The sequence below is a fragment of the Metarhizium robertsii genome (assembly GCF_000187425.2).
Source record: "Metarhizium robertsii ARSEF 23 chromosome Unknown MAA_Scf_4, whole genome shotgun sequence".
Lineage (NCBI taxonomy): Eukaryota > Fungi > Ascomycota > Sordariomycetes > Hypocreales > Clavicipitaceae > Metarhizium > Metarhizium robertsii.
Window position 1 is genome coordinate 2,617,629 of NW_011942182.1, and position 26,965 is coordinate 2,644,593.

The 26,965-nt window shown below is 52.4% G+C and overlaps 12 protein-coding genes across 12 annotated transcripts; 7 read left to right on the forward strand and 5 right to left on the reverse strand.

The window, feature by feature from the left end:
* Window positions 1-303: 303 nt before the first annotated feature.
* On the reverse strand, window positions 304-2,745 carry MAA_02925 (Pentatricopeptide repeat protein; the record flags this gene model as incomplete). The annotated part of the gene is made up of 1 exon (XM_007820923.1): window positions 304-2,745. One exon carries the CDS (start codon window positions 2,743-2,745, stop codon window positions 304-306), a length of 2,442 nt encoding a protein of 813 aa, XP_007819114.1.
* A 342-nt stretch (window positions 2,746-3,087) lies between these two features.
* On the forward strand, window positions 3,088-3,720 carry MAA_02926 (mRNA splicing factor, Cwf18; the record flags this gene model as incomplete). The annotated part of the gene is made up of 1 exon (XM_007820924.1): window positions 3,088-3,720. The coding sequence occupies one exon, from the start codon at window positions 3,088-3,090 to the stop codon at window positions 3,718-3,720; it is 633 nt and encodes a 210-aa protein (XP_007819115.1).
* Window positions 3,721-6,290: 2,570 nt separating this feature from the next.
* Window positions 6,291-8,907, forward strand: MAA_02927 (Single-stranded nucleic acid binding R3H; the record flags this gene model as incomplete). Its single annotated transcript, XM_007820925.1, has 6 exons — window positions 6,291-6,341; window positions 6,411-7,192; window positions 7,251-7,583; window positions 7,643-7,722; window positions 7,784-8,124; window positions 8,182-8,907. The coding sequence occupies 6 exons, from the start codon at window positions 6,291-6,293 to the stop codon at window positions 8,905-8,907; spliced, it is 2,313 nt and encodes a 770-aa protein (XP_007819116.1).
* Window positions 8,908-9,440: 533 nt separating this feature from the next.
* On the reverse strand, window positions 9,441-10,652 carry MAA_02928 (eukaryotic translation initiation factor 3 subunit F; the record flags this gene model as incomplete). The annotated part of the gene is made up of 2 exons (XM_007820926.1): window positions 9,441-10,421; window positions 10,542-10,652. 2 exons carry the CDS (start codon window positions 10,650-10,652, stop codon window positions 9,441-9,443), a joined length of 1,092 nt encoding a protein of 363 aa, XP_007819117.1.
* A 434-nt stretch (window positions 10,653-11,086) lies between these two features.
* On the forward strand, window positions 11,087-13,366 carry MAA_02929 (uncharacterized protein; the record flags this gene model as incomplete). Its single annotated transcript, XM_007820927.1, has 3 exons — window positions 11,087-11,235; window positions 11,305-12,009; window positions 12,064-13,366. 3 exons carry the CDS (start codon window positions 11,087-11,089, stop codon window positions 13,364-13,366), a joined length of 2,157 nt encoding a protein of 718 aa, XP_007819118.1.
* Window positions 13,367-13,469: 103 nt separating this feature from the next.
* MAA_02930 (uncharacterized protein) lies at window positions 13,470-13,973 on the reverse strand (the record flags this gene model as incomplete). Its single annotated transcript, XM_007820928.1, has 1 exon — window positions 13,470-13,973. The coding sequence occupies one exon, from the start codon at window positions 13,971-13,973 to the stop codon at window positions 13,470-13,472; it is 504 nt and encodes a 167-aa protein (XP_007819119.1).
* Window positions 13,974-14,708: 735 nt separating this feature from the next.
* MAA_02931 (Ribosomal protein L17) lies at window positions 14,709-15,451 on the reverse strand (the record flags this gene model as incomplete). Its single annotated transcript, XM_007820929.1, has 2 exons — window positions 14,709-15,202; window positions 15,265-15,451. The coding sequence occupies 2 exons, from the start codon at window positions 15,449-15,451 to the stop codon at window positions 14,709-14,711; spliced, it is 681 nt and encodes a 226-aa protein (XP_007819120.1).
* A 574-nt stretch (window positions 15,452-16,025) lies between these two features.
* Window positions 16,026-16,947, forward strand: MAA_02932 (uncharacterized protein; the record flags this gene model as incomplete). The annotated part of the gene is made up of 2 exons (XM_007820930.1): window positions 16,026-16,046; window positions 16,120-16,947. The coding sequence occupies 2 exons, from the start codon at window positions 16,026-16,028 to the stop codon at window positions 16,945-16,947; spliced, it is 849 nt and encodes a 282-aa protein (XP_007819121.1).
* Window positions 16,948-18,351: 1,404 nt separating this feature from the next.
* MAA_02933 (porphobilinogen synthase-like protein) lies at window positions 18,352-19,575 on the forward strand (the record flags this gene model as incomplete). The annotated part of the gene is made up of 2 exons (XM_007820931.1): window positions 18,352-18,591; window positions 18,667-19,575. The coding sequence occupies 2 exons, from the start codon at window positions 18,352-18,354 to the stop codon at window positions 19,573-19,575; spliced, it is 1,149 nt and encodes a 382-aa protein (XP_007819122.1).
* A 1,154-nt stretch (window positions 19,576-20,729) lies between these two features.
* MAA_02934 (Acyltransferase 3) lies at window positions 20,730-22,368 on the forward strand (the record flags this gene model as incomplete). The annotated part of the gene is made up of 2 exons (XM_007820932.1): window positions 20,730-21,552; window positions 21,611-22,368. 2 exons carry the CDS (start codon window positions 20,730-20,732, stop codon window positions 22,366-22,368), a joined length of 1,581 nt encoding a protein of 526 aa, XP_007819123.1.
* Window positions 22,369-22,819: 451 nt separating this feature from the next.
* On the reverse strand, window positions 22,820-24,741 carry MAA_02935 (amidohydrolase; the record flags this gene model as incomplete). The annotated part of the gene is made up of 3 exons (XM_007820933.1): window positions 22,820-23,613; window positions 23,705-24,173; window positions 24,238-24,741. The coding sequence occupies 3 exons, from the start codon at window positions 24,739-24,741 to the stop codon at window positions 22,820-22,822; spliced, it is 1,767 nt and encodes a 588-aa protein (XP_007819124.1).
* A 674-nt stretch (window positions 24,742-25,415) lies between these two features.
* Window positions 25,416-26,327, forward strand: MAA_02936 (Protein-tyrosine phosphatase, active site protein; the record flags this gene model as incomplete). Its single annotated transcript, XM_007820934.1, has 2 exons — window positions 25,416-25,938; window positions 25,999-26,327. 2 exons carry the CDS (start codon window positions 25,416-25,418, stop codon window positions 26,325-26,327), a joined length of 852 nt encoding a protein of 283 aa, XP_007819125.1.
* Between the last annotated feature and the right edge of the window lie 638 nt (window positions 26,328-26,965).

Sequence of the window (26,965 nt, forward strand, 5' to 3'; positions counted from 1 at the left end):
CCGTATGTCTGGTTTGAGACATGAAATCGTGTGGCCGAGTGGTGACGGACAACGGATGGTGATGATGGTTGGGAGCTGAGCAGGATGAGCCACGGCCCTCGGACATAAGCGCCATCACCGAACATGTATGCCAACGATAGGTAAATGCACACTTTCGCCAGAATAGTTGTACGTACCATCATCAGCCATGTTGTTATTTTTTACAATGTTTCACTCTAGTGTACAATTCTATATGGCATCAAGTGATCGGCCGCAACGCCGCCCGCATAACAATGCAACTTCATGTGTCACCCTCACAGCTCGTCATACACCCATCCCATGTCGGTTAACTTGAATCATGTCCTCCATCATCTGAAGCGCTCTCTCCTGGTCCTTCAATTTTGAAAACGCCTTGAACGTGTAGGAATCAGGTTTGAACCCCGCTGCCTCCATGTCCTGCAGCGTGCTGACCGTCTTGGCGACATCTTGCATGGATGCATACCCGCTCGTCAGGGTGTTATATGTCGCCAAGTTGGGCTGAATGCCGTTCTCACGCATAACCTGAACGATTTTGTCCACCAGCATCCGGTCACGGTTGTTCATCAGGCCCCGGAATAAGATTGTGAACGTCAACACCGTCGGTGCTGGGTGAACCGGCGCTGTCACAACCACTCCGTCGCCTTCCACGTGAACCCTTCCAGCGTCTGCCGCATTCGCGTGCAGCTGGTCCTTGAGCATGTCGCCGAACACCTGGAGAGCGGTACGTGAGAGTTCACCGTGCTCTGTCATTGTGAAGATGAGAGTGTCGTGTATGAGGCTGCCTTGATTCTTGATCAGTCGGGACGCTGACGGAATAGAGGCATCCTTGCTCTGTTCCTCTAGTCTTGATTTGAAAAATTGGTAATATGCCATTAGGTCGTAGGGCTGCCGCAGATTTCTGATGTAGGCTCGCATCATGATTGCGATGGTCGTCAAGTTTGGCTGCAGCTTTGTGTCATCGCCTGATGAGAACAGTTGATCCACAAATGGCAATATGGTAGTTTCAAATTGCCATCTTGTTTGTGATGCATTTCCCAGGACAAGGCCTTGCTGGCCAATACCTTGTGCTAGGTACAACGGCAGAGAGTCTGGCAACCACCACTGAAGCGGTTGGAGGTCGAATTTCTTGGCGTATATACGCAGCAGAGGCCCGAAAAGGTTCGGCTGGGGAGACCGAAGCTGGCTCTTCTTCTCCGCCGCTTCCATCCCGGCGAAATGAAAAGCACTGTGAAGCGCGTTGTTCAGAACCTCCACAAATGGAACATCTGCCACTTTGGCTACGTCCAGCGCCTTGGCAACAGTTGCAACATTGCGAGTGGTTTTTGCCCCTCTGAACACGGTTGCCCAGGCCTTGCGATCCAATTGAATGCCGGATTCAGAGAAGAGCAATGCAAGTCGTATTGCCTCGTCAACCTCTCCTTGCTGGGAAAGGGTATCGAGGAAAGCTGTTGCACTAAGCAGGTTCAACGTAAACCCCCTTTGTATAAAATATTCAAGGGCATCTTTCGGAGAGAAGGCATGATTTGGGACTGGTTCTACTCCTTCAGGTACTTGACAGTGAAGCAATGAAGTAATGACGCTTGATGGCCGGGCCTCGTTCAAATCGGCACCGCTGTCAGATAATGCCTGGAGTATCTTAAAGGCAGTTGCTTTGTGGACAGGGTCTTTAGCTAATTTGCTGGCAAATTGTATCATGGTATTCGCATGGATCTTGATCTCTGACCGCTGAAGAAGAGAGTACAGCTCGGAAGCTTGTTCGCTGGGCAGCTTCTTGGCGGACAGTCCCAACAGCCTTTGGGTGAATGGAACATGTTGTTTGCGACTGTCCACTATTATTTTGTGAAGCAAATCCGCTACCTCTTCAGCTTTCAGAGTTCGTTCGCGGATATTCTTCGCCTTTGCAAGATCTAGCCTTTGCATGATAAACAGTAAAATATCGTTGATGGCGTACCCGGGAGGCCAGGGGTCCAGCGTGGCTTCTAAAACCATGGCCGTCTTCTCTGGACAGATGCACATCGTGGAGAGCATGATTCGTGGCCACTGTTTCTGTCGAGACTCATTGTCTAGTTCTTGCCAAGCTAAGCGCATGCTTGCAACAGTCTCGTGCTCTACTAGCCATTGACTACTCTTTTTCCAAGGCCAAGACGGGTCACGATTGCGGGCAACCTTGTAGAACTTGTCCTTCCACGAATTGAAGGCCTTCCTCCTCGTTAGCAGCTCATCCCCGGAGTACTGATGACGAAGGTAACCCCATTGCTGGTGCATATCTTGCTCGCTCATTGGGCCTCTCCTAGCTCTGGGCTTGCTCAATATTTGTCGGCCATGCTTTCGTGGAGTTGGGGATTTTGGATTTGCTGGCCTGGCCCGGAACCGTGATGTACGGCCATCGTATTCTGTATTATTTGAGTCTGGTTGTCGACAATGCGTAGCAAAGTCGACAGTATCTCCCCCCCAATCCGCAGAGGTGCGGTCTGATGTTGTGTTGGTGAGCTTCGATTTAGGGGTTGTAGGTTCCACGTAGCGGTTTCTAAGGGCGGCCTGCCACTCATCATGTTGGGCTCGACCTAACAAATCGCCCGGTTCCACAGAAGGTAGAAGTCTTTGAAAGCAATTTGAGAGAAGGCGCCGTTGTGCCTTAGCCAGTGTTGCTCGAGCGTTTGGTTGTAGTCGAGGCGCGGTACAGAGTCGGGCGCCGCCGACACGACTGAGGCTGCAGGCCGTCCGCATCTTCTGGTACGGCAGTTATCTGCGAATCACTGCACTCATAACGGTAGAGTTTCCATCAGAAAAGCTGCAGCGAATTTCGTCACGGCGCATGCACAAGGTGGCTACCGGGGGGGGAATCTGGAATTGGAGTTGGACGTTTTCCCCAAGCGTCGGACCCATCAAAAATATGTAAAATGTAGCGACATGGATGCCTTATTAGCCGCCGCCGCGCCAAGCTCGCGGCTCGAGTCCTACTTGACTTTTCGACCAGTACGTACCACTGGCTGCCCCACCAAGCAAGATCTACTCCAAACCTGCATCGCGCATTGAAGCATTTGTTCTACAGCTACAGTGCTGCGCGCCATGTCATCTTCTCAGTACAGCTTGAGCGCCGCGTCAGAAGAGCGCAAGTCGCGACTTGCCAAAATCAGAAATCTCAAACGAAAGAAGCCCGACGACGACGACGAGGCTGCCGCACCGGAAACTGAAAACTCGCCCTCGACAACTCCAGAAGCAGACGTCTCGCGTCTACATCTTTCAGGACGCAATTATGATCCAGAAACAAAAGGTCCCAAGCTTGGATTCGACCAAGCGCCAAACGAGGGCCTGGATAAACCCACTCTAGAAGAGCAAGCCGCAGACGTCGAGGCGCAAGTCAAGCAGCAAGCGGCCGAAGAGGCGCAGGATGACAAGGGGCTCGATTTGTTCAAGCTACAGCCGAAAAAACCAAATTGGGACCTGAAGCGGAACTTGGAAGCAAAAATGGATATTTTGAATGTTCGGACGGACAATGCGATAGCGCGGCTGGTCCGAGAGAGGATCTCTGGGGCCCAAAAGGCAGCTACGAATCCCGCAGCCGCGGACGGCGCAGAGGTCGACGGGGATGCTGTCGGTATGGATGGCGTTGCTCTTGTGGAGGGCTTGAGGGTTAGGGAACAGGAAGAAGAAGAGGAAGAGAGGAGGGAGCGAGCAGAGGACGAAGCTCTTTTGGCCTGAGCCGTGCCAAAGGCTGTATATTTGCATCTTGTTTACAATATCTTGGTTGGAGTTTGCATCGGCGGGTAGTCAGGGACGATGATTTTAATTATCTAGTTTCAAAGGAGAATACAACATATGATACCCTTCATCTGTCTCCACGGTTCATAGACTGCGTCATTGCTAACCTTCGACTAAAGGGGCTGAGACTACGCTGCCGAGGCGGTTCGGCATCCTTTCCTCTGCCACGATCGCTGTGTCGTGACCCATGATCTCGTCCGCGAGGGGGATGTCTCTCTTGTGGCTCTGGTGAATTTGAGGCGTATGAAATACGTCGTCTAGATTCCCTGGCATGGTGGCGTGGTGGACTGCGGTGGCGAGACCGCCTTGGCCTCACCCCCTCATTCTCCGGGTCCTTACGGTCTCGGTAGCGTTGTTCCTGACGCTCATTCCTTGGTGAAAGACTGTCTCTTGACAGGGACCGTCTAGTTTGCTTAGCGGGAGGCGGGCTACGACTCAAACTTTGCTCGAGAAGTCGTCTGCCGCCGCCCTGGACAGAATCGGGGCTCTGTCGTGGCCTCTGCGGAGGGGGAGATCTAGAGCGGCGCCTTGGGGAGCGAGAGTGTCTTGAATCACCTGTTGAAATTGTAGAAACAGATTCAGATGATGCTGATCTGCGACGCTTTGGGGATGGTGGCAGGCTCTCTTTATCCGATTCCTCAGCTTCCTGCTGTCTGGCACGTTCTGCCGCCCTTTTCCGCAGCACCTCATCTGCAACTCCAGCCCTACACATCTGTTAGCTTCTGTTTTCAGCGAAGAAGCAGTATCAAGGGACGTCACCAACTTTTTCTCTAGCGGGTTTGGCGTGTCACTTGTGAGCTTGGGAACCAGCTTTGGATTGCGAAGCTGTTGTGATCTTGATGGGCGAGATGCATATGGCCGTTCTTGCGTTGAGCTTTTACACTCGTAAGAGTAGTGCCGTGCTAGGAACGTTAGCCTTGTGAGCTTTGTTGAACTGGGTTCAAAGTGACATATCTCGTTTCAGGCACTTTTGGCATTGAACACTGGCTGGGGTTGAGCGAGAGGGACCACCTCGTCCTCTGTAGGTAAACATTTCGAATTACCCCTTTGAATTTGGATGGCAAATCCCACTGTGATAACGGAGTCACGAAGCATGCAAAATGAATATTAATGAAAACTGGGCTGGCATGTCATGCAGTCCAAGTTCGCTACTCAGATTAGAGAAATCCGAACCACGGTACGGAGTAGTGGATCGTCAATTCTGCTTCCCGGTGCCAAGACGGTCTCACGTGACATCCAGCACCACGGCGAGTTCATGCGATCATCAGGGGCGAGGGCTATCTGGGATATTCGAGACGAGGACAAAGTATGTGAGTTTCTTCACCCTTTTTCAATGTATCATTTGCCAGCATGGACCTCGGCTGAGACAAGCTTTGTATTGCGTCGTCATGCTTCCTGGGCTGTTGCTGCACTCATCCGCTGGCGCCATAGCGAGATGCCTTAGTCAGCGAGCACACAGCGCCCGGTTTGTTCGTCGTCGGTGGTGCGGGTCACACTGGTCTGATGGGAGGCGGGTGAGTGAATACGTACTTCCGTGCCGCTGTTCGTTGCTTCAGTTGGCCTGGTACGCCGTACGCCGTACGCCGTACATGTACAGTTCGACACTTGGTGAGCAATAAGAGGCTGAGGAATCTACCGGCGCTAGGTCATTTTCCGCCCAGCACCAAGTCGACAGCGAAATCTCACTCGCTCGTCTCGAGGGTTTCGCATCCGCCCTCGAACACTCGACCAGACAGCCTCACATCCATATTTTTTTTTTTGTTGCCCATTCAGGACCGCTTTTCTCGGGTCGACCCATGGAATCGGCCTGAGGCCCTCTCTGGACACCATCAGCATCTTGGGATCGAACACGCCCGTAGAGTTGGATCCTGGCGCTCCACTGGTTGTGCTCTGGCAGGTCAGGCCGCCTGTGGCTGTAGGTATCTGCTGGTCTTTGTTCGGTCAATCAATCGCGCAAACCCGACGCCATTCCATCTCTGCCATCCGCCATCCACAGCCAGACAGACCCCCACCGTCAACTTTCAGACCCTCAAAACCTCCCCTCCAACGACCTTCCTCGCTCTTCACCGTCAGTGCACCCGTCTCTGAACCACGGCTCGGTGTCTGCATGGTGTTTTCGGGGACATTCTCCCATATATTCGGCCTGCTCGCAAAGGAGCCCGCCGTTCGTGCGCCGCGATAATCCTGTCGCCGCCGCGCCCTGCTACCCGACCGAGTCTCAACAACTAGAAGCAATGCGTATTTTGTTTCGACGATGATTACCACCACTCTGAATTTTGTCCGCTGTCTCGTCTCGATCGATTCTGCTTTTTGATTTCGATTCTATTCCTGTCACTTCCTGTCACCTTGGTCTGCGAATTGCGATTCTCCTCTGACCCGTCCTCCACGAGTGGTGTCTGAAAATAATTCTTGTTTGGGTTTCGTCTTCACCACCTTCATCACCATCATCTATCAGCGTTGCCCAGTGTTGGATATCCCAACCCCTTCGGTTTTTTATTTATTCGCATACCATGGCGACTACACAGGTTTCTCCAGACATGCCTAAACCGTCGTTTGCCAAGGTACGTGAAAGCGGCTTCTCTCCGTCTTGGTCATGTTTGCCCGGTACTGATACCCAATGTGCGATTCAGGTCGCGGCCACTGTCACAAAGGAAGCTGCGCCGACAGCTGCCACCGCCAAAATTGATTCAAATGTTCCCACAACAGCCGTCATTGCCGACGGCTCCTCTAGCCCCGAGAGCAAACGAGCCGCAGCACCCAAGTCGAATGGTGTTGCTGTCATCGTCTCATCTCTCAATGGCCTCAACATCGCATCAAAAGTTCCTAGCCTAGTTGTCGATGGACGCGGCTCTGTATCCGAACCAGAGCCCCGACGATCAAACCCGGGCAAAGAGAGTGGCTCGGACGATTCTCAGAAATGCGATTCTAGCTCAGATTTGGGCACGAAGCCACCAAGCCTGGATGGGAAGAGCATTACATCTGGGACGACATTCGCGCTTGACGAGAAAGAGTCACTACGCCCTGACGACAGTGCTAGTGTTCAGGCTGCAGCAGAGGACGATGATACCTTTTCCCTTCGTGGCTCGCTGGTCGCTGGGTCTCGAATGAGCTCAGATGTGGCTCTGAGGAACAAGGGTATCCTATCAGGAGACTTGGCTGAGCGAAAGGCCGCACACGTAGCGATGTGTGTGCCTCCTCATGGTATTCTCACACCGCAGAGCGCTTCATCTGAACGCGGTCCACCTCTTGCCGCTGCTGTACCCCTGAGTACCGATGGATCGCCCGATGCCTTGAATGTCATATACCGGCAGGCTCCGGATGAAAAGCTTCTAGATGCTTTGGCAAGCCCTAGGGATCGGTATTTCTTACTTCGACTGGAAAAAGACGTAATTGACTTTGTCCAAGACTCCAAGTAATTTTTACCTCCACTCACATACACCGCAACTTGACACAGCTAACACACTTCACAGGGAACCATACATGGACTTGCCGCCATCCAATTCATTTTGTAGAATGCTGACACACAAACTGGCCGATTATTATCACATGACACATTCTTATGAACCTCACATTGGCTCGGTCCGAATCTTTAGAACGCCGTTCTGTCGTGTCCCGCCCTCGTTAGCTACCATGGCCCCTCAATCCAACCCATCTTCAAGTAGCACACCACCACCCGCAGTCTTGCCCAGGAAGATCATGCGGCGTGGTCAAGATTGTGAGGGTCTAATGAGCGCCAATGCCTCAAAGCCTACATCAGAGTCGGGCAGTGAGATCAAAGATGCCAAGCTGGCAGCGAACCCCAAGTAGGTCAAACTTGCCAATTGCCAGAATACCAGGGATGTTAACTGTTATGATTTAATAGGCTTTCTCGTGAACAACGCGAGGAGATATACAAAGTGGCTCGTGAACGTATTTTCGGTAGTTCAGAAGATAGCATCCCAGGTAAACAAACTAACGAATCTGATGAACTCTTTTTTCTAAGCTTACTAATGAACGAGTACAGAAAATGACGGTGCAACTGGCATGTCTCGTACAAGCTCCATCTCTGCTAGTAACAAGACAGGAAGCACAAAGAGAGGCAAGTCTGGCAAGCAACGGCGAGACGATTCAGACAGTTTCGATTCCCGAAACCAGTATACCCCTTATTGGGGCCCTCAACAACAGACATGGGTACCTCAGTCGCAAGGACAATATGCTCCTTCAGCATCAGGCCAATATGTTCCTCAGCCTCAGGCTTCATATCCAGCCCAGGTTCCCCTGGCTTATAATCAGCAAACCGCCACTTATGCCAATATGCCTGTCATGGCACCCAACCCAGCCTACTCCGGCTACAGCATGCCCCAAGTATGTACTGTTGATCAGACGAAATCCGACAGATGTGCGTGCTAACAAGCTCTCAAGCAATATCCTCCACAGCCCCCGCAACAGCGTTTCCCATCTAGTGGGAGTCCTATGACAACGTACGGTGCTCCTGTTGCCCCGGGTGCAGCACCGCAGCAGGTCTGGGCACAGCCAGGGTATAACCAGCCCTCTTACCCAACTCGAGTGCCTGCACAGACATCAGGACCGACTCAAGTTGGAATACCTTATGCATATGGACAACTACCTGTCAATGCTAACCCTAACGACCCAAAGAGCCAGCACCCCATCCCTGGTAGCTACAATAGGAACCACGCCTTCAACCCAAAGACTCAGTCATTTGTTCCTGGTGGAAATGGCATGCCGATCGTGCCGCCTCCGCAGCCGCCTTTTACGGCTCCTGGATCACATCACGGCAGCCCACAAATTGGCACTCCACCTCACTTGGCATATGGAGCTTATCCTCCATCCGTCCCTCAAGCTTATGCCGGAGGGTACGTTATGGCACGGCAGGGATCAAGCAGCTCCATGCCTGGTTATCACACCGTACCGCATGTCCCCTCACCACATATGCAGCAGCCTCAACTACCTCCGATGCCAGCTGTGCCTCTTGGTCCTCCGCAACAGCACATACCACAGGGTTCTCCGGCTCATATTCCCGGTCGACCACCAATGCCTGTCCCTCAAGGGGCTAGTCAGATATTTACTCATTTGCCTACCTATGGCAATCCGGCTACTTTACCACAGAAGCCGGCTACTGGGATTTAGGATGCATCATCCGGTGTTAAGGGGCAGCTGGCCGAGTCAAACAGGCGCATCTGGGCATGAACGGGTTTCTATTATATCTTCCTCTCCTTCTCTCTCACTCCCCCTTTTTTACTTTTTTCTTGGCGTTATCGGTGGATAGGATGAAAAAGAACTCCACGTCTATGTCTTTTCGTAGGGTATACGCATTGTCACTAGATGAAGAGCATTACATTGATAACCATATTATTCCCTTCAATGAAACACTGGATGGCGATTTAAAGATTCCCATTTTTATTTTTATGGTTCTAAAGTCTCAGTTACCGAATTAAATACGGCTAACCACAACGCCATGATGATGATGATGTGTTGTATGGCACGGTGCCCAGGTTCCGTACCCGGCTTCCCACATCTGCGTTCAAAAAACATGCAGCGTCCTTTCTTCATAACACCGGGGCACCCTAAGCGTCTTCCTCCGCGTTTCTCTAGCATTGAGAATCCCACCGCACATCGACACCATCATAAAAAAACACTGATACTCATGTCCCACATTTTCTTTATTCCGTAGGTTCCCTCGGCTCACGGGGTTCTCTGGGCTCCCTCGGCTCACGCTGCTGGCCACCACTCCTAGCACCGCCACGGCCACCTCGCTTGTTTCCACGCTGACCACCCTTGTCGCCGTCACCCTTGCCCTCGCCGTCCTTGTCGCTACTAACCAGGTTGGCGGTTGCCAGTCGCTGCGAGAGATCGATCTGTGTGCGGATAGTATTGGCCAGGTAGCTGACCATGAGAACGTCCTGGATATGGTTGTTGAAGTCATGCTCAATCTGGGAGGCGTCCACCTTGGGGGTCAGAGACAGGGCGCTCATCAGGTACTGGCCCAGGGCGGTGTTGGGCTCCTCCTCCTCATCCAGCACACCGTTGATCCACTCGCTCACGCGGTCCAGCAGGTTCAAGGTCTGCTCGATGGACCGCCCGAGACCCTCGATATCTGAGGCCAGAGGTGCGGTCCTGTTCTCGTTGTTTTGTGCGCTGGCGACGGCCTCGAGGGCGACACGCTCAGAGTCGCCGTAGAGAATCTTGTGGGGGACCTGGATGAAGAGGCAGCTTTCGGCGGCGCGCTCGGCGTTGACGGCCACGGGGGCGCTGATGTAGCATCTGGTCTGGATGTCCTCGCCGGGCTCGGTGGAGATGGTCATGTGGACGGCCGGGTGAGGGGCCGTGCCTGTCTCGGCGCTGGCGAAGAAGTTCTGGATCAAGGCGCTGAAGCTGTTGAGCTCGGGGGATGTGGTGTACCAGCCGAGGAGGGCCTCGCGGGGAGAGGCCTTGAGCGTCAGGGCGAGCATGTTCTTCTGGTATTCAACGTCGACTTCGACCTGGTCCTCCTCTTCGGTGTGGGGAATGGCGAAGCAGGAGCGCACTTCGACTTCGGTGCCATCTTCGGAGCGGGTGCCGACGAGGGCACCGATCACACGGGTCGACTGGGCATTTTCGCGGTTGTCCCGTCGGACGGCGTGGTCGAGGACCGAGAGGATAGCCTATTTTGAGGGGAAGAAGACGGAGATTAGCACGGCGTCTTGTATTGATAGAACCAGCCCAGGATGATTTAGATGAAACCATAGATTTGTATGGGCTAGCAGGAGGGTCGTGATATGTACCTGAGGCTGGATGTTGACGACAAGCGGGGCAATGCTCGACTGAAGTCCGGCGTTGGCGTGCGTCAAAGGACGCGCCAGGTGTATGAAGCGCTCGGTAGCGGCTGCGGCCATACTGGGCAACAAGGATATCGACACGAAGCGGCGTTCGTTCGTTCGAGGATGCGGGATGGGCGTGGAGGGGGCCGGGAGGTTGAAGCAAAAGTCGAGGGCCCGCTTCGTCTTGTTCTGGGCCGTTCAGTTTATTCGCGATGCCCACCTTTCAGTTTTCGCCGATTTTTCGATTTGCACGGTTTGGCTGGGCTCCGGCTGGGGTTGTGCGCACCGATAAGCCACGATAAGGGAAGCGTGGCTGAGCCCCCACTATGGCTGTGGCTGGGCACGGCTGTCTTTCGCCAATGCAAGGCTGCGAGTGAAGTTTGAACTTTTTTAGCGGGTCTGTCTTCTGGGTGTACTTTTATTTACTGCGTGGTGCCCGGCTGCCTTTTTCTTTTGTCCGCCGATTAGCTGACTTTGTTTATTCATATCTTTCCGTGGTTTGATACATAATGGGACCACGTGGAAGAGGCGGCAATTTTAGAGGCAGAGGAGGACGAGGGGCTCGTGGAGGACGTGGAGGACGTGGTAGAGGGAGAGGATTCAGTCGCTATGGGCCTATGAGGCGGTTTGAAGGCGACCGACTGGCAGATAGGGATGAGTAAGTCTTTTGATATTCTTTTGGGGTCCGAAGTCGGGATAATAGTATGGATATTTACAAGCCAATTAGGGAAATCGAGTCGGAATCTGGAGGTGATTCTCAGGATGAGCAAGATGAAGCATTGGCCGCCAGCGCTTCTGATGACGAGGAGGAAACGCCAGCTGCTCGCCCATATATGGCTCTGTTGCAGAGTTTCAATGATTCCAGTGCCCCCACAGCAAAGAGGCGGAAACTAGAGCACAGTGATTATTCACCACAAGCCGACAGCTCTAAAGATGAGGACATGGAGGCAGCAAGTGATCATGATCAGGGGGACGTGGATGAGGTTGATGAGGCTGAGGATGTCAACAACAATGACGATCAACTTGAGGAGGAGGAGCCCGACTCTGAAGATGACGAGGAGCTCACGGATTCGTTTGACGCTCATTTTGCGCATCCAAATGACCAGGAAGTCGGACAGGCCGTTAGAGCAGTCAAGAACGACGACTGGGTTACGACGAGAGCGTTTGTTTCATCATTACGAGCTACCATGATGTCTGCTGGCTCTGGTAGCAAGATGGATGTCCCTCATCCTTGCGGTATTGAAGAGTTAAAGCTCAAGCAGAAATTGCAGGAGATGGCTGCCAAGAAGATGGATAAGCCGGACGAGACACAGAGGGCGATTCTGCCACTGCTATTTGGATACAAAGATATTTTCCACTGCGATCGTACGATAAAGAATGCCACAGGTTTGCGACAAGCGGTGTGTTTACATGCGCTGAATCATGTTTTCAAGTGAGTTTGCTAACCGAGCTCGTTGCGTTATATCGTTGGCTAACACTGTTCCAGGACGAGGGATCGTGTAATCAAGAACAGCTATAAGCTAGCCAAGGAAAGTGAGGACACAGAATTAGAACTTCGAGACCAAGGCTTCACCCGGCCCAAGGTTCTCTTCCTACTACCGACGAGAAATTCTTGTGCTAAGATTATCAACATTATACGCGACATGTGCGACCCCGACCAGCAAGAAAACCGTAAAAGGTTCGACGACTCATACATTGAAAAAGAATCCAATTTCGGACATGACAGACCCGAAGATTTCAGATTTCTCTTTGAAGGCAACGACGATGACATGTTTCGGCTTGGAGTCAAATTCACCCGCAAAACAATCAAGTTTTTTTCCCAGTTTTACAGTTCAGATATCCTCCTCGCTAGTCCCCTTGGTCTTCGAATGGCAATTGGCTCTGAAGAAGAGAAGAAGAAGCCCGACTATGATTTCCTTAGTTCCATTGAAATGGTCATTGTCGACCAAGCCGATGCGCTGCTCATGCAAAACTGGGAACATGTCGAGTACATCTTTGAGCACTTAAACTTGCAACCCAAGGATGCGCATGGCTGTGACTTTAGTCGTCTTCGAAATTGGTACCTCGAAGACTGGGCGAAATACTTCAGACAAACCATTGTTTTGTCTGCTTTCAATACCCCTGAGCTCTCAGAGCTCCAAAGATCGTATTGTCACAACTGGGCTGGAAAGGTTCGGCTGCAGCCCGAATACCACGGCATGATCCAGCAGCTCGGTATCAAAGCAAAGCAGACCTTTTCACGGTTTCAGTCGTCCTCTGTCGAGAAGGATCCTGACGCAAGATTCGAATACTTTGTCTCGGCCATCGTACCAACCCTGGCCAAGCGTGTCAAGGACACGACGGGCACGCTGCTGTTCATTCCCTCGTATCTCGACTTTGTCCGCGTTCGAAACTTCTTTGCCAACTCACCCACCATGAGCGACATCACGTTCGGCGCTGTGTCAGAATACACCGATGTCCCCGATGCATCTAGAGCCCGATCGCATTTCTTGACGGGTCGTCACCGGGTGTTGTTGTACACTGAGCGCGCCCACCACTTCAGACGGTATCAGCTCCGTGGTGTGCAGAGGGTGATTTTCTATGGACTGCCGGATAACCCCATATTTTATCGAGAGATTGCCGGGGAGTATCTAGGCAAGAGCGAGCAGGATCTCAAGATCGAGCCCGGACAAGGAACGGTGCGGGTCATGTTTTCCAAATACGACGTAATGAAGTTGGAGAGAGTTGTGGGATCAAAGAGAGTTGGAAAGCTGATTCAAGAGCGTGGCGATACTTTTGATTTCGTGTAGAATACCAACTTGGGTAGCCGGGCAGGTTGCACAAATGTACGGACAAGTACGTGCTTTCCACGCTCATAAGAAGACAAGAGCCTGCTTGGAGAAAAGAAAACCATTACACCCCATTCCTCCTCAGGCGGCCTAGAAATTTTTCATCCTTCAGCTCCTCCAGCTCTATTCCAAAAAGAGCCGCAAATATAGGCGCCAGATCATGAGGCCCGCAAGGCCGAGCGTCGCCGCTAGCTCTTCGTTTGTCGAGGAAGTTCTGGAGCAAAGCGCAAAGCGCACCATATAGTGACTTTTCCAGTATAGCCTCGGTAGCACTGGAGTCGTCTGGTATAAGATGAGAGCTGATTTCTACATCGACTGTAGCATTCTTGATGGTTTCCGCCTCGGGGGCTGTGAAATAAGGTGTGCTGAGATAGTGCTCGTCGACCGTGGCGTTCAGTCTCCTTGCTGACGACGGATCCTTGGTAATGTTGAGAAGATCGTATAGTAGGACGCGGATCTTGTAGCCCAGAATACCGTCCGTTCTGAGGGCAGAGGTGGTTTGCGGTGCTGTTGGGGCAATAGTTGCTCCTCCAGTAGCGTTCTTTCTTGATCGCCTTGCTTTGGCCATTATTCTTGCCCAACTTTCTGATATATGTACCTTTAGGTATGTGTAGCTTGAATTCTGATTAGTTTTGATATTATGGCGAAATTCCAGTGCCGCAACAGCTTTGTATTTGAACTCGGGGCAAGATATGAACAGAATGAAGGAAAGCGCGAGTCACTGCCACTCGAAACAGTGCGACGAGGCCGGCTCAAGTATACTTAAATTCCCCAAAGATTAAGTTTAAGTTCCCGCTTGCATATAACCATGGCGTAGAAAGATTATATTACGGGAGTTAATTAGGCTGCCGTTTGATTTTGGGCTTGCCGTCGTCCTACAAATGTGGGCGGTTTAGCTGCGGTAGGCATAATAAAGTTTTGGCATTCGAGGTCGTGGAATCTTAGTGCCAAATTTCGTTGTAATTGGATTAGTGACAAGTTTCAGCACAGTTGATTTTCACCACAGGACCTCATGCCTCATCTACGCCTAAATGCAGTTGGCTGTTGCATGTATAAAATTGGAATGTACGGCGGAAGGGCATATGTTATTATGGTATGTATTAGCAATGAGGTAACCAGAGCCCTACTTGAGTAGACAAGTAGCTGCCGCGCTTTATACTACGATGTACTATGGTATACGGGGGTATACAGGTGAATAGGCAAATATATTCCTGCCATAAATCGTGAATAAGAATATACTAGTACACGGCGCATGATGACGCCCTCTCTACCGTCTTTTTTCTTTGCCACAGCCGCATCCCATCTAACTCTTGGCTTCCTTCTTTTGCGTCTTCACCTCTGCAGCAAGCTCCTGTGCTCTGGAACTCTCCTCGCCCGCGATCCGTGCCGCCTCCTCACTGTGTCCCTCCTCTGCAGCAGCCACATCAGACGTTTGCAAGGCCAGAAATCGCTGAACCATGTCTTCGAGGTCCTTTTCTCCCCGGAACTGTGTTACTTTCTTGATATTCTGCGCCGTCACGGGGGTGGATTCCCGTCCCAGGAGGCGATCTCTTGCGATTGTCTTGGCAGTCATCATGAATCGTGAGTCCTTCGGGCCGTCGACAAATTCGAGGATGGAGCTCTCGCCTTGGTCGTATGTGTTTTTCGGTTCGGTGCGGACGACACGGGTGTAGCCACCCTCTCGGGTAAGATATCTGTTTCGTAGTTCGCCAAAGAGTTTGGGCATCAGAATATGGGGCGTCTTTTGCATGCGGTCAGCTTCATCATCTATCGCGGTCTCGCGTGCGCCTCCAATGCCTGCGCAGACGAGGAGTGTGGGCGGCCACCAACGTAAAGAATTCCCTGCGCTGATCTCCTACATGGCTCATTATCCCTTTTGGCTAAAGTAATTAACTTCTCTGCCAGTCGCTGGGCCTCTTTTGCCTTTGCATGTGTCGTCTGAATGTGCTCGTACTGCACGAGCTGGGTGACCAGGCCTCGCAGCAGAGCTTTGCGGGCAGATGAGTTTCGGCTGAGATGCCGGTATTTGACGAGACCACCAGCCATTTTGCTAGCGCTGCAGTAAAAGAGCCAGCGTATTTATGCAATTGTTGGCTCTTGGACGTGTCGTTATTGAAGCGCTCGACGATGGACCTTTTCCAGCTGACGGACAAAAAGAGTCCATGGTAGTGTCGCCGATCAATTCAGGCAGGTGGTGAGCGAAGGTGGCCTGGGATTGGCCTAGGAGGCTTAGGAGGCTTAAGACTGGTCCAGCCACACTTTTGGCCTGGCTGCAGGAGGAACCTTGGCCGGCCCTGCCAGCATTGAAGCCCGGCTGATTTTCTGAGGCGGCAACTCGCCAAGCTCGGTGCCGGCGCCAAAAACGACGTCAACCGAGACAACGACCGAAAATCTTACCCATCGCCACCAAGTCCGCCCTCGAGTGCATCCCGCAACTTCCAATTGACTTGCCAACTTTGCTGCTGCAGAGCTACGCGCGTTCTGCGCATCATGAACTACGCGAAATAGACGGGGAATCTGCAGTTTCTTTTGTCGCGCCAATTGCCGTCTGAATATCTCGTGATCCGAGCACAAAAGCCTCACCCCGTGCTTGGGACCTGGGCTCTGCAACACCACCACCATGGGGTTCGCTACCGGCTTGGTGCGTTCCTGATTATTATGATTTTTGCAATTGGCAAATCGTTACCATGATTCGGCTAACCTAGTGGCTGCAGACTGGTGGCGTCACTCTGACACTGTCCCTCGCATATCTCTCCGTCCTCGCTCACCAGCGCAGCCGCGAAGAGCAAGGCCGATCTTTACGCTCCCAAGCCCTTGCTATCCAGAGCCTCATCGACCCCATTCCTCAACCATTACCACCCACCCGCTCCGAAGTTGCTGCAGCCAAGCGAGCCGAGGCGTTTGAAGTCGCCAAAGATCGTTGGAACGAGGAGGTTGAGAACGCTGTGAAATGGGTACAGCACACCGACTGGGACGAAGTTCGTGAGGGGCTTGAGGACCGGATTGGCGCTCTATGGGACAGAGCCTTTGGTGAATCGATAGAAGACAGCGCCTCCAAGGCCAAGAGCGAGGTTCAGTCAGTGTCGAAGAAGACCAAGGGCGAGGTAGAGAGTGCAGCAGGCAAGATTGCCTCCAAGGCAAAGGGCGCTTTTGAGAAGGCCAAGGCAGAAGGGGAGGATTTTGAGGCCAAAGTGAAGGATAATGCTTTGCAGGCGAGACTAGTTGCTTGGAGGGAGGCCCAGAAGGCCGAGAACGAAGCCCGTCAAAAGGCATCGGAGGCCCAAGGAGCCGTTGCCTCGGCACTGGAGAAGGGTAAGGAGAAGGCTAATGAGGTCGTAGGCAAGGTCAAATCTGCTGTTGGCCTCTCCGGCGCTGGTGCTGCTCCTGGAACTCTTGCTCTGCCAACATCGAACCCAGTTGCAAAGGCCCTGGATCAGAGATTTGAAAGGGTTGGCAGCGATAAGCGTACCGTTGCGGAGGTGCTGAAGGAGAGATATACGTCGATGGATAAGCGCGATAATACTGTGCTTCGAGGGTTATAGATGGCTTTGGTTTGGGCAGCCTTTCAACTCTTTTTTTTTTTTTCCCGTAGAGGAATGCAAAAATACGGCTCAGTTGGCGGAATGAGTAGTGTACTAGTACAATTTAGAGATTCAATTAGGATCAATGGATATATTGGCATAACTTGTTCGGCTTACTCCGTACTCGTGTGATGAAAGTGATGCCATTAAACCTGGCATAAAAGATAGTGAGTTGCGGGAAGGGTTTTCTGGCTCAAAGTTACATGCCATGATGACCGACATTTGAGCCACGTATTTCGTGTTAGAAGAGTCGGTATTAATGCCAAAGCTGAATACTCGCTTTAAGCCCGCCACAAGTAGCAGAGAGCTATACTATGAGGACATTTTGTCTTCTCAGATGTCCGTGCCCATGTAAAAACGCGTCATGATTAATCCCGTAGGCAGTTTCCCTATAGTATCTTACTTTAGATATCAAGCCGCAGTGCACGACGTTGGTTGCAATGACTGATTAGGTATTTCGCCACCTCCAAACAAGGTATACTTTACTGCCTCGCACATGCACTCCAGCGACCAAGGAATGCCTCTTGTTGTTGCGGCTCAGTCTCCTACTTTCTCGTACCAGACTCAATTGTTGAGTGGGGATATCTCGGGAAGTTGTTCGCCAGTCTACCAGGTCGATGCCGCCACAAATCGACGCAGCGAACTATGAAGTTATCGTGGATATTTGACGCCTCATGGCAACCGCGAGCCGAACTGGATCGACGCTCGCCATCCACCTAACGACCTGTAAAAAAATGTGTCTGTAATGCACAATGCCAAATCGGTGCCGAGCTGCAGGGCCGTCGTCGGAATCACAGGCACCTGAAAGCCAGTCAGCTTGGAGTCCTTCGAGGCCGATTACCCCCGCATTAGCATTTAGCGAGAGTTGATTGGACCAGACTCAGCATTGATGAGCCGACGGCCGTTCCGGAGCGGCAACGCCGCAGTTCCGAGGTACTTCCAGGCTCTGCTGAAGGTGCACACCGAGCCGTGTCACTGCTCTTTCCGCACTTGCACCCATCCAGTCAGCCGCAGCCAAACAAACCCGAACCAAAAACGACGCATTTGCCTTCATCCCCCTTCCAACAACTTTTTTTCTGCCCGCCTGCAAATCGCCAAAAATTCCCATAATCGCCCTTGTTTCTTGTTCCCTGAAATTTCCTCGGCCAGAAGAATCGATTTTCTGCAGGCTCCGGTCGTATCCACATCCAGGAGTATATTTGCGTCGCCTGTGTCGCAAGTTCTCCTGACCTCGCCTCCCGGGCTGCACACATTGCCACATTTTTTTCGCCTGCCATCATCAACACCGCTTTGTCGCTGGCGGCAATTATATCCTTTCGGCAGGAATCAATTGAGACCTTACACTATCCTACAACATCGCTCACAATGTCTTTCTCCAGTCTGGTTCAGGACCTCGCTCTCCGCGATGGTGGCTCTCGTCGACCAGCCCCACCCGCTTCCATCTCCACGGTCGATGACAGAACTTCACACATTTCTCGAGCCATGTCGTACACTAGCACCGCTGCCACTAGCGTCAGCATTTCTGGTGATATCGGAAGCCAGCTGCATGGCGGCTACTTCCATCCTCTTGCCCGTTCATGGCAGGCTGAGCGCCAACTGACCAAGGTGGGTTCAAGACATTCCCAATGACTATTGGCCCTTTTTGAGCTTGTTGTCACTAACCATGAACTTGTGCTATAGTCCATGTTCATTTACCCAATCTTCATTACCGATGGCGAGAATGACATGAATTTGGTACCCTCACTGCCTGGCCAGTATCAGTTGAGCGTCGATAAGCTCGTGCCGTTCCTCGAACCCCTCGTCCACAAAGGCCTTCGTTCTGTCATGCTTTTCGGTGTCCCCATGAAGCCTGGCACCAAGGATGCTCTCGGCAGCGCTGCTGACGACCCCGAGGGTCCTGTAATCCAGGCTATCCGCCTTATCCGACGCCGATTCCCCCAAATATTCATCTGCACCGACGTTTGTCTATGCGAATATACCTCTCACGGTCATTGCGGTATTCTGCGAGACGACGGCAGCCTGAACAACCAGCTTTCTGTTGATCGCATCTCTGATGTCGCTATTGCCTACGCCAAGGCCGGCGCTCACTGTGTTGCCCCTTCAGATATGAATGATGGGCGTATTCGCGCCATCAAGCTTAAGCTCATCGAGGAGGGTATTGCACACAAGACTACATTGATGTCCTACTCAGCCAAATTCTCAGGTTGTCTCTACGGCCCCTTCCGTGACGCCGCTGGTTCCGCCCCGTCTTTCGGAGACCGAAAATGCTACCAGCTTCCACCAAGCGGTCGCGGTCTTGCTCGCCGCGCCATTATCCGTGACATTACCGAAGGTGCCGATATCATCATGGTCAAGCCCGCCGGCCAATACCTCGACATCATCAGCGATGCCAAGGATTTGGGCAAGGATCTTCCAATTGCCGCCTACCAGGTCAGTGGTGAATATTCCATGATCCACGCCGCCGCCAAGGCTGGTGTGTTTGATCTCAAGGCTGCTGCTTTCGAGGCCACTGAGAGTATCCTCCGGGCTGGTGCTACCATTGTTGTCAGCTACTTTACTCCCCAGTTCCTGGATTGGCTGGAAAACTAGATGCACACGTCCAAATGAATTTTGTAATGATGGTATTCAAAGGGCATGGGAAAGGCGTTATGGAGCATTAATGGGATTGGGAACCGAAGCGATTTATGCTACTATTGGCGGTGTTTTTGTGTATAATGGGAAATGTAAATCCGGAAAACTTGCATGTCACCTATAAATAATGGTTAGGCACTTTGAATGGGGTGGGGCATCGATTGATAGCAGTTAGGACACGAAAAGGGCAAAATACAGAAGAGAATTGATGACCAGCTGTGTGATTTCCTTGTACGGACAAAGCATTGGCCCATGAGCGAAGATCCTTGTGTGCGCGAGTCGATCATCCCTCCCAGGGGGCTCCACGGTTCTTGTTGTGCGAATAAGGTGGTAAAGATTGCAGCACACTGGGCAGAACAAAAACCAGTCGAATGAGTCGAGTATGTTTGTGTTGTACAGCAAGCACTGTTTTCAATAAAGGGAGTTTTTCTCTTCCGTTTGTCGACACGACCTCAGTACTCGGTTTGTTTGTTAGTTTCTTTGTTCCCGATGGAGTGACGACTCTGCCGTCCTCCGGAAGTCTTTCTATTTCCCCAGCAAGGGTGTTGTCTCACTGGATATGTCAACTGGTAAAGTTGTTTGAACTCGTGTTTAAATGCAGCCAGAGTGACTTTACCGTCTTGACTCTTGACGGTTCACGGACGCAAACCTCGAGCGTCTGACGACGAAACGACTTCGGGGGGGAGTTGCTCGTATAGCCACCTTTGGAAAGCGCTAGATCCGCGCCTGCCAGAGTACTTCTCCATTCTACTACTCCATATTTCAGTTCCTCTTCCCCATCCGTCTCTCTCTTGCCCTGTTCCCTCTGCTTCCCTTCAACCACGCTGTTTGATAATCCTTCTTGCAGAGGGGAGAGGAGAGCGCGTTGATCGACGACCTGGCATTCTCTTTGCCTGAGCACGTGTCTTGCCTTCCCATTTTCGAATCAGATGCTGAAACTTTCAGGTCTCTTCTGTTCACCAACTCTATCCACTCTTTCGATGTGACACCCACCGTCATATCTTTGTTGATCCTTTCATCGCTCGATGCAGTGCTCCTCTCGCCTCCCCAAACCAAATTTCTGAAGCACCATCTTCTCTTGTATCGCCCATAGGTAGATACATTGCAGGACAATGAATCCAAGGGATGATTTGACGCCTACCTCTTCACAAGAAGAAAGTCTGGGGCTTTTAGACGACAAAATTAGCACGGATTCTGACAGTGAGGGCGGCAGCGTCACCGACGCCCAGTCTTGGTTCGGAGTCAGAGTTCAATACCCAGATTATTCCAAACATCTATGGACTGTTGCGGATCGCTGGAGTCACCTACGTTCAGCACCATGGCGAGTGCTCTCGATTCGAGTCGTTGTGTTCCTAATGCCGAGTTTCCTGCAGGGAAGGCATGCCCGCGAGCAATTATGCCCCCCTAAGCTCGCTCCTACGGCCTACCTAGACGGCATGAGAGGTCTGGCTGCTCTCTTTGTGTTTTTCTGCCATTACTCCTATCAGGCCTTTACAATTGCGAAAAGCTGGGGCACAGGGACTGACAACTACCACTTCTTGAAGCTCCCCTTCCTCAGACTATGGTATCAAGGACCCGTAGCCGTTTGCGTGTTCTTCGTCGTCTCAGGATACGCATTATCCTATCGACCAATTAAATTGATCCGAAGCGGCGCCCTTTCTGATTTTGCTACCACCATGAGCTCCCTGACCTTCCGCCGAGCCCTTCGCTTGTATCTACCAACTGCCGTTTCTACATTCATGATCATATGTCTGCTGAGAATCGGTGCCTACGAATGGACACGACAATTCGCTAGTAACCGAATGTATATGAAGAACATTGTCGAGCCTCATCCAGTTCGAATGGAGTCGCAGTACGCCCAATTCAGAGATTGGGCCCTTCACATGTACAATTTTGTTCACGTATTTGGTTGGGACGAACACGGCGGCAGCACATGTAAGATATTCTCTCCAAGTCAGGAAGCTCTATGCAATTGCTAACATTAGGCTCATAGCATATGATGTGCATCTATGGACTATTCCTCTCGAATTCCGATGCTCTCTATACTTGTTTCTTGTCATTATTGGCACCGCACGCCTGAGGACTAGTATTCGATTTTTGACTGTCGGGGGAATTATATGGTTCAGCTATCGGCATTCAAGATGGGAGCTGTGTTTGTTCCTGTGTGGCATGCTTCTTGCGGAGACGGACCATATTCGTGGTGCTCACATTCCTCTGCCTGCTTTGCCCCAGAGCGAAAAGCAGCCTATAATGTCTCGCGGTTGGGCCAAGAGTTTATTTTGGACTTCTGTCAGTGTCCTAGGCCTATATTTGATGTCGCAACCAGATGATGGTGGTGAGGTGGCCCCAGGTTGGGTCTATTTGACCTCACTCATTCCTGCGTGGTGGAAAGTAGAAAAATTCCGATACTGGCAATCTGCAGGCGCAGTTTTGTTTGTCCTGGCTGTGGGTCACTCTCGAGCATGGCAGAGATTCTTTAATTCTCCTGTTGTGCAATACTTTGGCAAGATTTCATACGCCTTGTATTTAATGCACGGCCCCGCAATGCACACGGTTGGCTATCATTGGGAGAAGATGGCGTATGGAATTACCGGTGTTGAAGGATATTGGTACAACATTGGCTTTTTCTTGGGCGCGGCCTTTACTATCCCCACGGTCATTTGGTGGGCTGATGTCTTCTGGAGGGCGGTGGACATTCCCACCGTCAAGTTTGCCAAATGGTTCGAAAGCAAGTGTATTACCAAAAATTGACAGGTCTGAAATGGGGCGGCAGAGCGACCTTATCAGCATGCTAAGCTGATCATGTATTACATGTTGGAACTAAATCAGCGGTGAAGCTTATTTTGGGCCTGGCGTCTTCGAAGCTTTGCTATGATGTTCCATGAAGAAAGACTGACTGGGACCAACTTTTTCTCACCAAATATTTTGGAGTTGAATTTGAACTGAATTTAGCAGTTCATTCTTGCGGCGCCCACGGGTAACTCAGAACTGTCCGCCGACAAGTACAACAGCTAAGATAGGTAGTGCCGGGTTCAGACTGGTTTATTAGCTATATCAATAGATACGACACTTACTTCTACCAGAGTAACTGGGTAGGACTCCTTATCATCAAATGAAATAGTTGAATCCTATTCGAAAGAAGAGACCCCCCTCTACCAAATAATGAAGGAGTTAATAAGATAAACATGCCTTTATGACGCCACTATCCATCTCTTGCGTATACCTTCTTTCCAGCAACCCAAGTCTCCCTGACTTGGAGGGTACGCAACTTCTCAATATCCAAGGCTTCGATTGGTTCGTCCAAAACAAGCCAATCAGCAAAGGCACCCTCTTTAATCAGGCCTGCCCTCCCTTCCAAGAAGGCTCCGTATGCTGTCGCACCAGTGAACCCCCACAGGGCCTGATCGAGGCTGAGCGCCTCATCCGTGTGCCAGCCTTGATGCGAACCATTCACGCCAAGCCCCGTGTCGGGGTTTTTTCGAGACACTGCGGCATAAATGCCATGAAACGGATTTGGCGGCTCCACAGGAAAATCGCTCCCAAGTATGGGATGAATGTCAAGCACAGACCGCATGCGGTAGGCCTCGTTGTCAGTGCGCTCAGGACCAAGTCTATCTAGGGCGTACTTCATGTCCGACGTAGCGTGGGTTGGCTGGATGGACGGGATAATGCCGAGTGAGTGCATGCGGGCCTGGTCATCGGGGTGGATGATTTGGGCGTGCTCGATGCGGAAGCGATGAGCGCGCTGGCAGGCGGCAAGGTCGGCGTCTGTGGTGGCCTGGGGGCATTGCTGTTTCAGGGCTTCAACGAAGGCGTCTATGGCGTTGCGGTTGGCGAGATCACCTATTGCATGGATGTTGACTTGGTAGCCGGCTGCGGCCCAGGACTTGGTGAGCGTCGTGAGCGCGCTCGCGTTCACCAGGAGGGAGCCGGATGTCCACGAATGGTCGGCGTACGGGGATATCATGGCAGAACCCCAGCTTCCGAGGGCACCATCTACATACTATTTTAATTTTTTTCTTTTTTAAGGGGGCGAAGAGGTTTCACTAGCGAGTTTTGCGCTGAGGGACTACAGAGTAAAACGTACCGGCGAAGAGTTTGACACTTTTGACGGTGAACCTTGAGTCATCTCTTTCGATTTGCGTGGTTTCTGAAGGGCAGAAGGTGTTCCTTTGGCGGCATTCGTACATGCCGTAGACTCGGAGTGTCCAGTCGTCCGAGTTGGCCATGTCACGGTATATGCTGATATCATCGGGTAGTGAACTGGCGTCGTGCATGCCCACTAGCCCGACTTGGTTGAGCTTAGATATGGCTGTTTTCACGGCGGCAGCTTTGCTTTTGGCGTCGGGCTTGGGCCAAAGCTTCACCACGTAGTCCATTGCGTTGTCGCAGAAGACGCCCATGCCCGGTTCGCGGATGATTTCGCCGCCGGGGATATCGGGCATGTCAGGTGGGAGGAGGTCCAGAACGGATTGCGACACCCATATGCAGTGAACATCGATGCGATCAAGCATCATGTAGGTGCCCTTGAGGTCGGGGTCATGTTCAATATCTGCCTTTAGGAGGGATTTAGTTGTCAGGTTGGAGAGACTTGGGCAAGATGGTGGCTAGAAGACTCACAGCCGTTGGCATGCGGCCGTAGACGTCCTGATCCCAGCCCACGCCTCGTATCCAGCGATCTTTTGTACCAACGCCAGGGTTTTTCTTGATGTAGGCCTTGATGCGTGCCTTGGCTTCCGAGAGACTCTTGGCGCCGAACAAGTCGACTGAGTGGAGGAATTCGCCATACGCCATGAGGTGGCCGTGTCCATCCCACAGCCCGGGCATCACATGGCCGTTGATGACGGTCTCGCTGGATGATTCCCCAGGCTTGGCCGGCGTGCGCTCGTCGTGGCTCCAGACGCGGCTGAAGACGCCGCCCTGAACGGAGAAGCATGTCGCTGAAGCTCGCTCCTCGTCGTGGGTACGGACAGACTTGTAGCAGTAGGTGACGGGCTCGGCGCCCACGGGCTGCTGTAGACGTACTGCCACGGCCAGGGCGATGGCCATGACGGAGAAGATGAATCCCCAGCGGGGGAGCGGCATTGGGTACATGCTGCCGGTGGGTTGAGGTTGACGCGGCATGTTGAGAGGACAGGATGAGATGCTGCTTATATGTCTGGTGCTTATAGTGTGCACTGTGTGGCTGGGCAGACGGGCAGAAACGCCCTGGTTACGCGACCATCCTTAGGCGGGAGACGGATTGGCGCTCACCGTAATGTTGGCGATTGGGGCGTTTTTTAAGTTTTGATTTTGAGCGCGCGTTTGGTGTTGACAGGCATGGTAGTAATGTGAGGGCGGTGTGAAGTCAATGAGTGTATGCAGGTGTCAAGTGCGTTTGGGGATCAATATTGCATGTGGATGCTCCGCATTCGGAGGTGTGGCACAGTGGGCAGGCGCAGGAGCAGTGCGTGCAGGTCAACTAGTACTATCAATCAATGCATCATGGAGGAGAAACACGGCGCCTGGTTGGTGGGCAGTTGGGCAGTTGAGTGGGCGTCCCCCCGTGGCCCTGCCAATGGCTTGGGCTTGCGGATGCTCCCGCCCTTGACACAGCAGGTACGGAGCAATGCTACTCCGTACTTCCCTAGGAATATTGCATGGCAGCGGAGTCTCCACGAGCCATTCCGCATCTAAAGAGATGGACGTAAATTAATTCCCCGCCCCCGCAGCCGTCATGGCCACACGCACACCCATCGCGTCCAACCCAATGTAGCTCAACACCACCACATGCATGCACGACGCTCTGCAGGCCCATCATGACCATCAAGCCCATCACGCCCCTGTCAGCCGCCGACCTCGACGTCCTCTCCGCCACAGATGTCCGCACCCCAATCGCCGCCGACGCCCTCTTCCCGGCATTGTCCTCGCCGCCCTTCATCCCCTCCCGCTCCCTCTTCAACCTCCGCGATCTCGGCGCCGTTCCCGGCAGCGCCCTGACAACCACGCGTTTCTACCGCTCCGGCTTCCTCGAGGGCGCCACCAGAGACCCCGAGGCCCTTGCCTGGCTCGCCAGTCATGTCCGCCGCATCTTCGACCTGCGCATTCCCGAGGAGCGTGACAAGGCTCCCGACCCAGTGGTTCCGGGTGTCGAAAATGTCTGGCTCGACGTCGAGGAAGGGTATCCCATGCCCCCGCTGGAGGACTTTGCCGTCGACGGCGGAGAGACGGCCTGGAAGAAAGAATATATGAATTGCGTGCTGGCCTATCGCCCTGTCATCCGGAAGATACTAGAGCATGTGCGCGACCGACCCACGGAACCAGTCTTGTTCCATTGCACCGGTACGTAACTTATGTCCCATCCCTCTTTTCTTGACAACATTGGGCTCATTGCACCGACAGCTGGGCGTGACCGAACAGGCGTGGTGGCCGGCCTCCTCCACGCGCTTGCCGCGTCGACGGACGAAGCATCGACGCGGGACTACATGCTTTCTCGCATTGGCACCGAGCCCGCACGTGAGAAGCTGTTACATTACGCCATGAGCACGCTGGGCGTTTCGGATCCAGAGACGCCCGGGTTTTACAATTTGGTCAGTTTGCGGCCCTCGTTTTGGGCCCGCTTCCAGGAGGCGCTCGGTGAGAGGTTTGGCGGCTGGGAGGGCTACGTTACGAGCGGCATGGGCTTTTCCAAGGCCGATCTTGACAAAATCAAGCTCAATTTGCGGTCGTAGGTTTGCATATTCGTCGGCGCCTTGCACGACCCTCCGTCCTGTTCGTTTATTTCTGAATGTGTATTCCACGTCGTTCCGTTTACAAGACGGGCCAACCGTTTGTCTAGACAGAGTAAACAAGAGACTTGAATGTCATGCACAGCAAACATGCCCGCCACCCAGAAACCAAAGCTTGAGTCAAAAACGCAGCCCAGTATCCAAACGTCGTCATTCCCACAACCTGTCTTGCAGATACTCCAGCATGCGCCTCCACTCATGACATCACTCACACACCAGCCACACCAGGACCCTGAATAACACGACACGCTTCACCCCCAAACACCCAATCACATGTTCCCTCCCCCCTCCAAGTGACGTATGCAAGCCACAAGTGTTCACCATATTTCCAAGTTTTCCAACGTCGAACCGTGGTTCTCCCACCTTGAATGGCTTCAAGATGCCTCCGTTGAGTGGAAGCGTCCCTCCCCAGCGTGGCTAATTCGCAACAAACGAACCACCACACAAGTGCTCATCGTACCAAACTACCCTGACGATGGCATCATCGTGTGGCACGCATGTAGATCATGGCTTTCATTCACGCTCAAACCAAGGCCCAGCCAGCTTGGTATGGAGTGTGCAATAGTATATATATATGACAC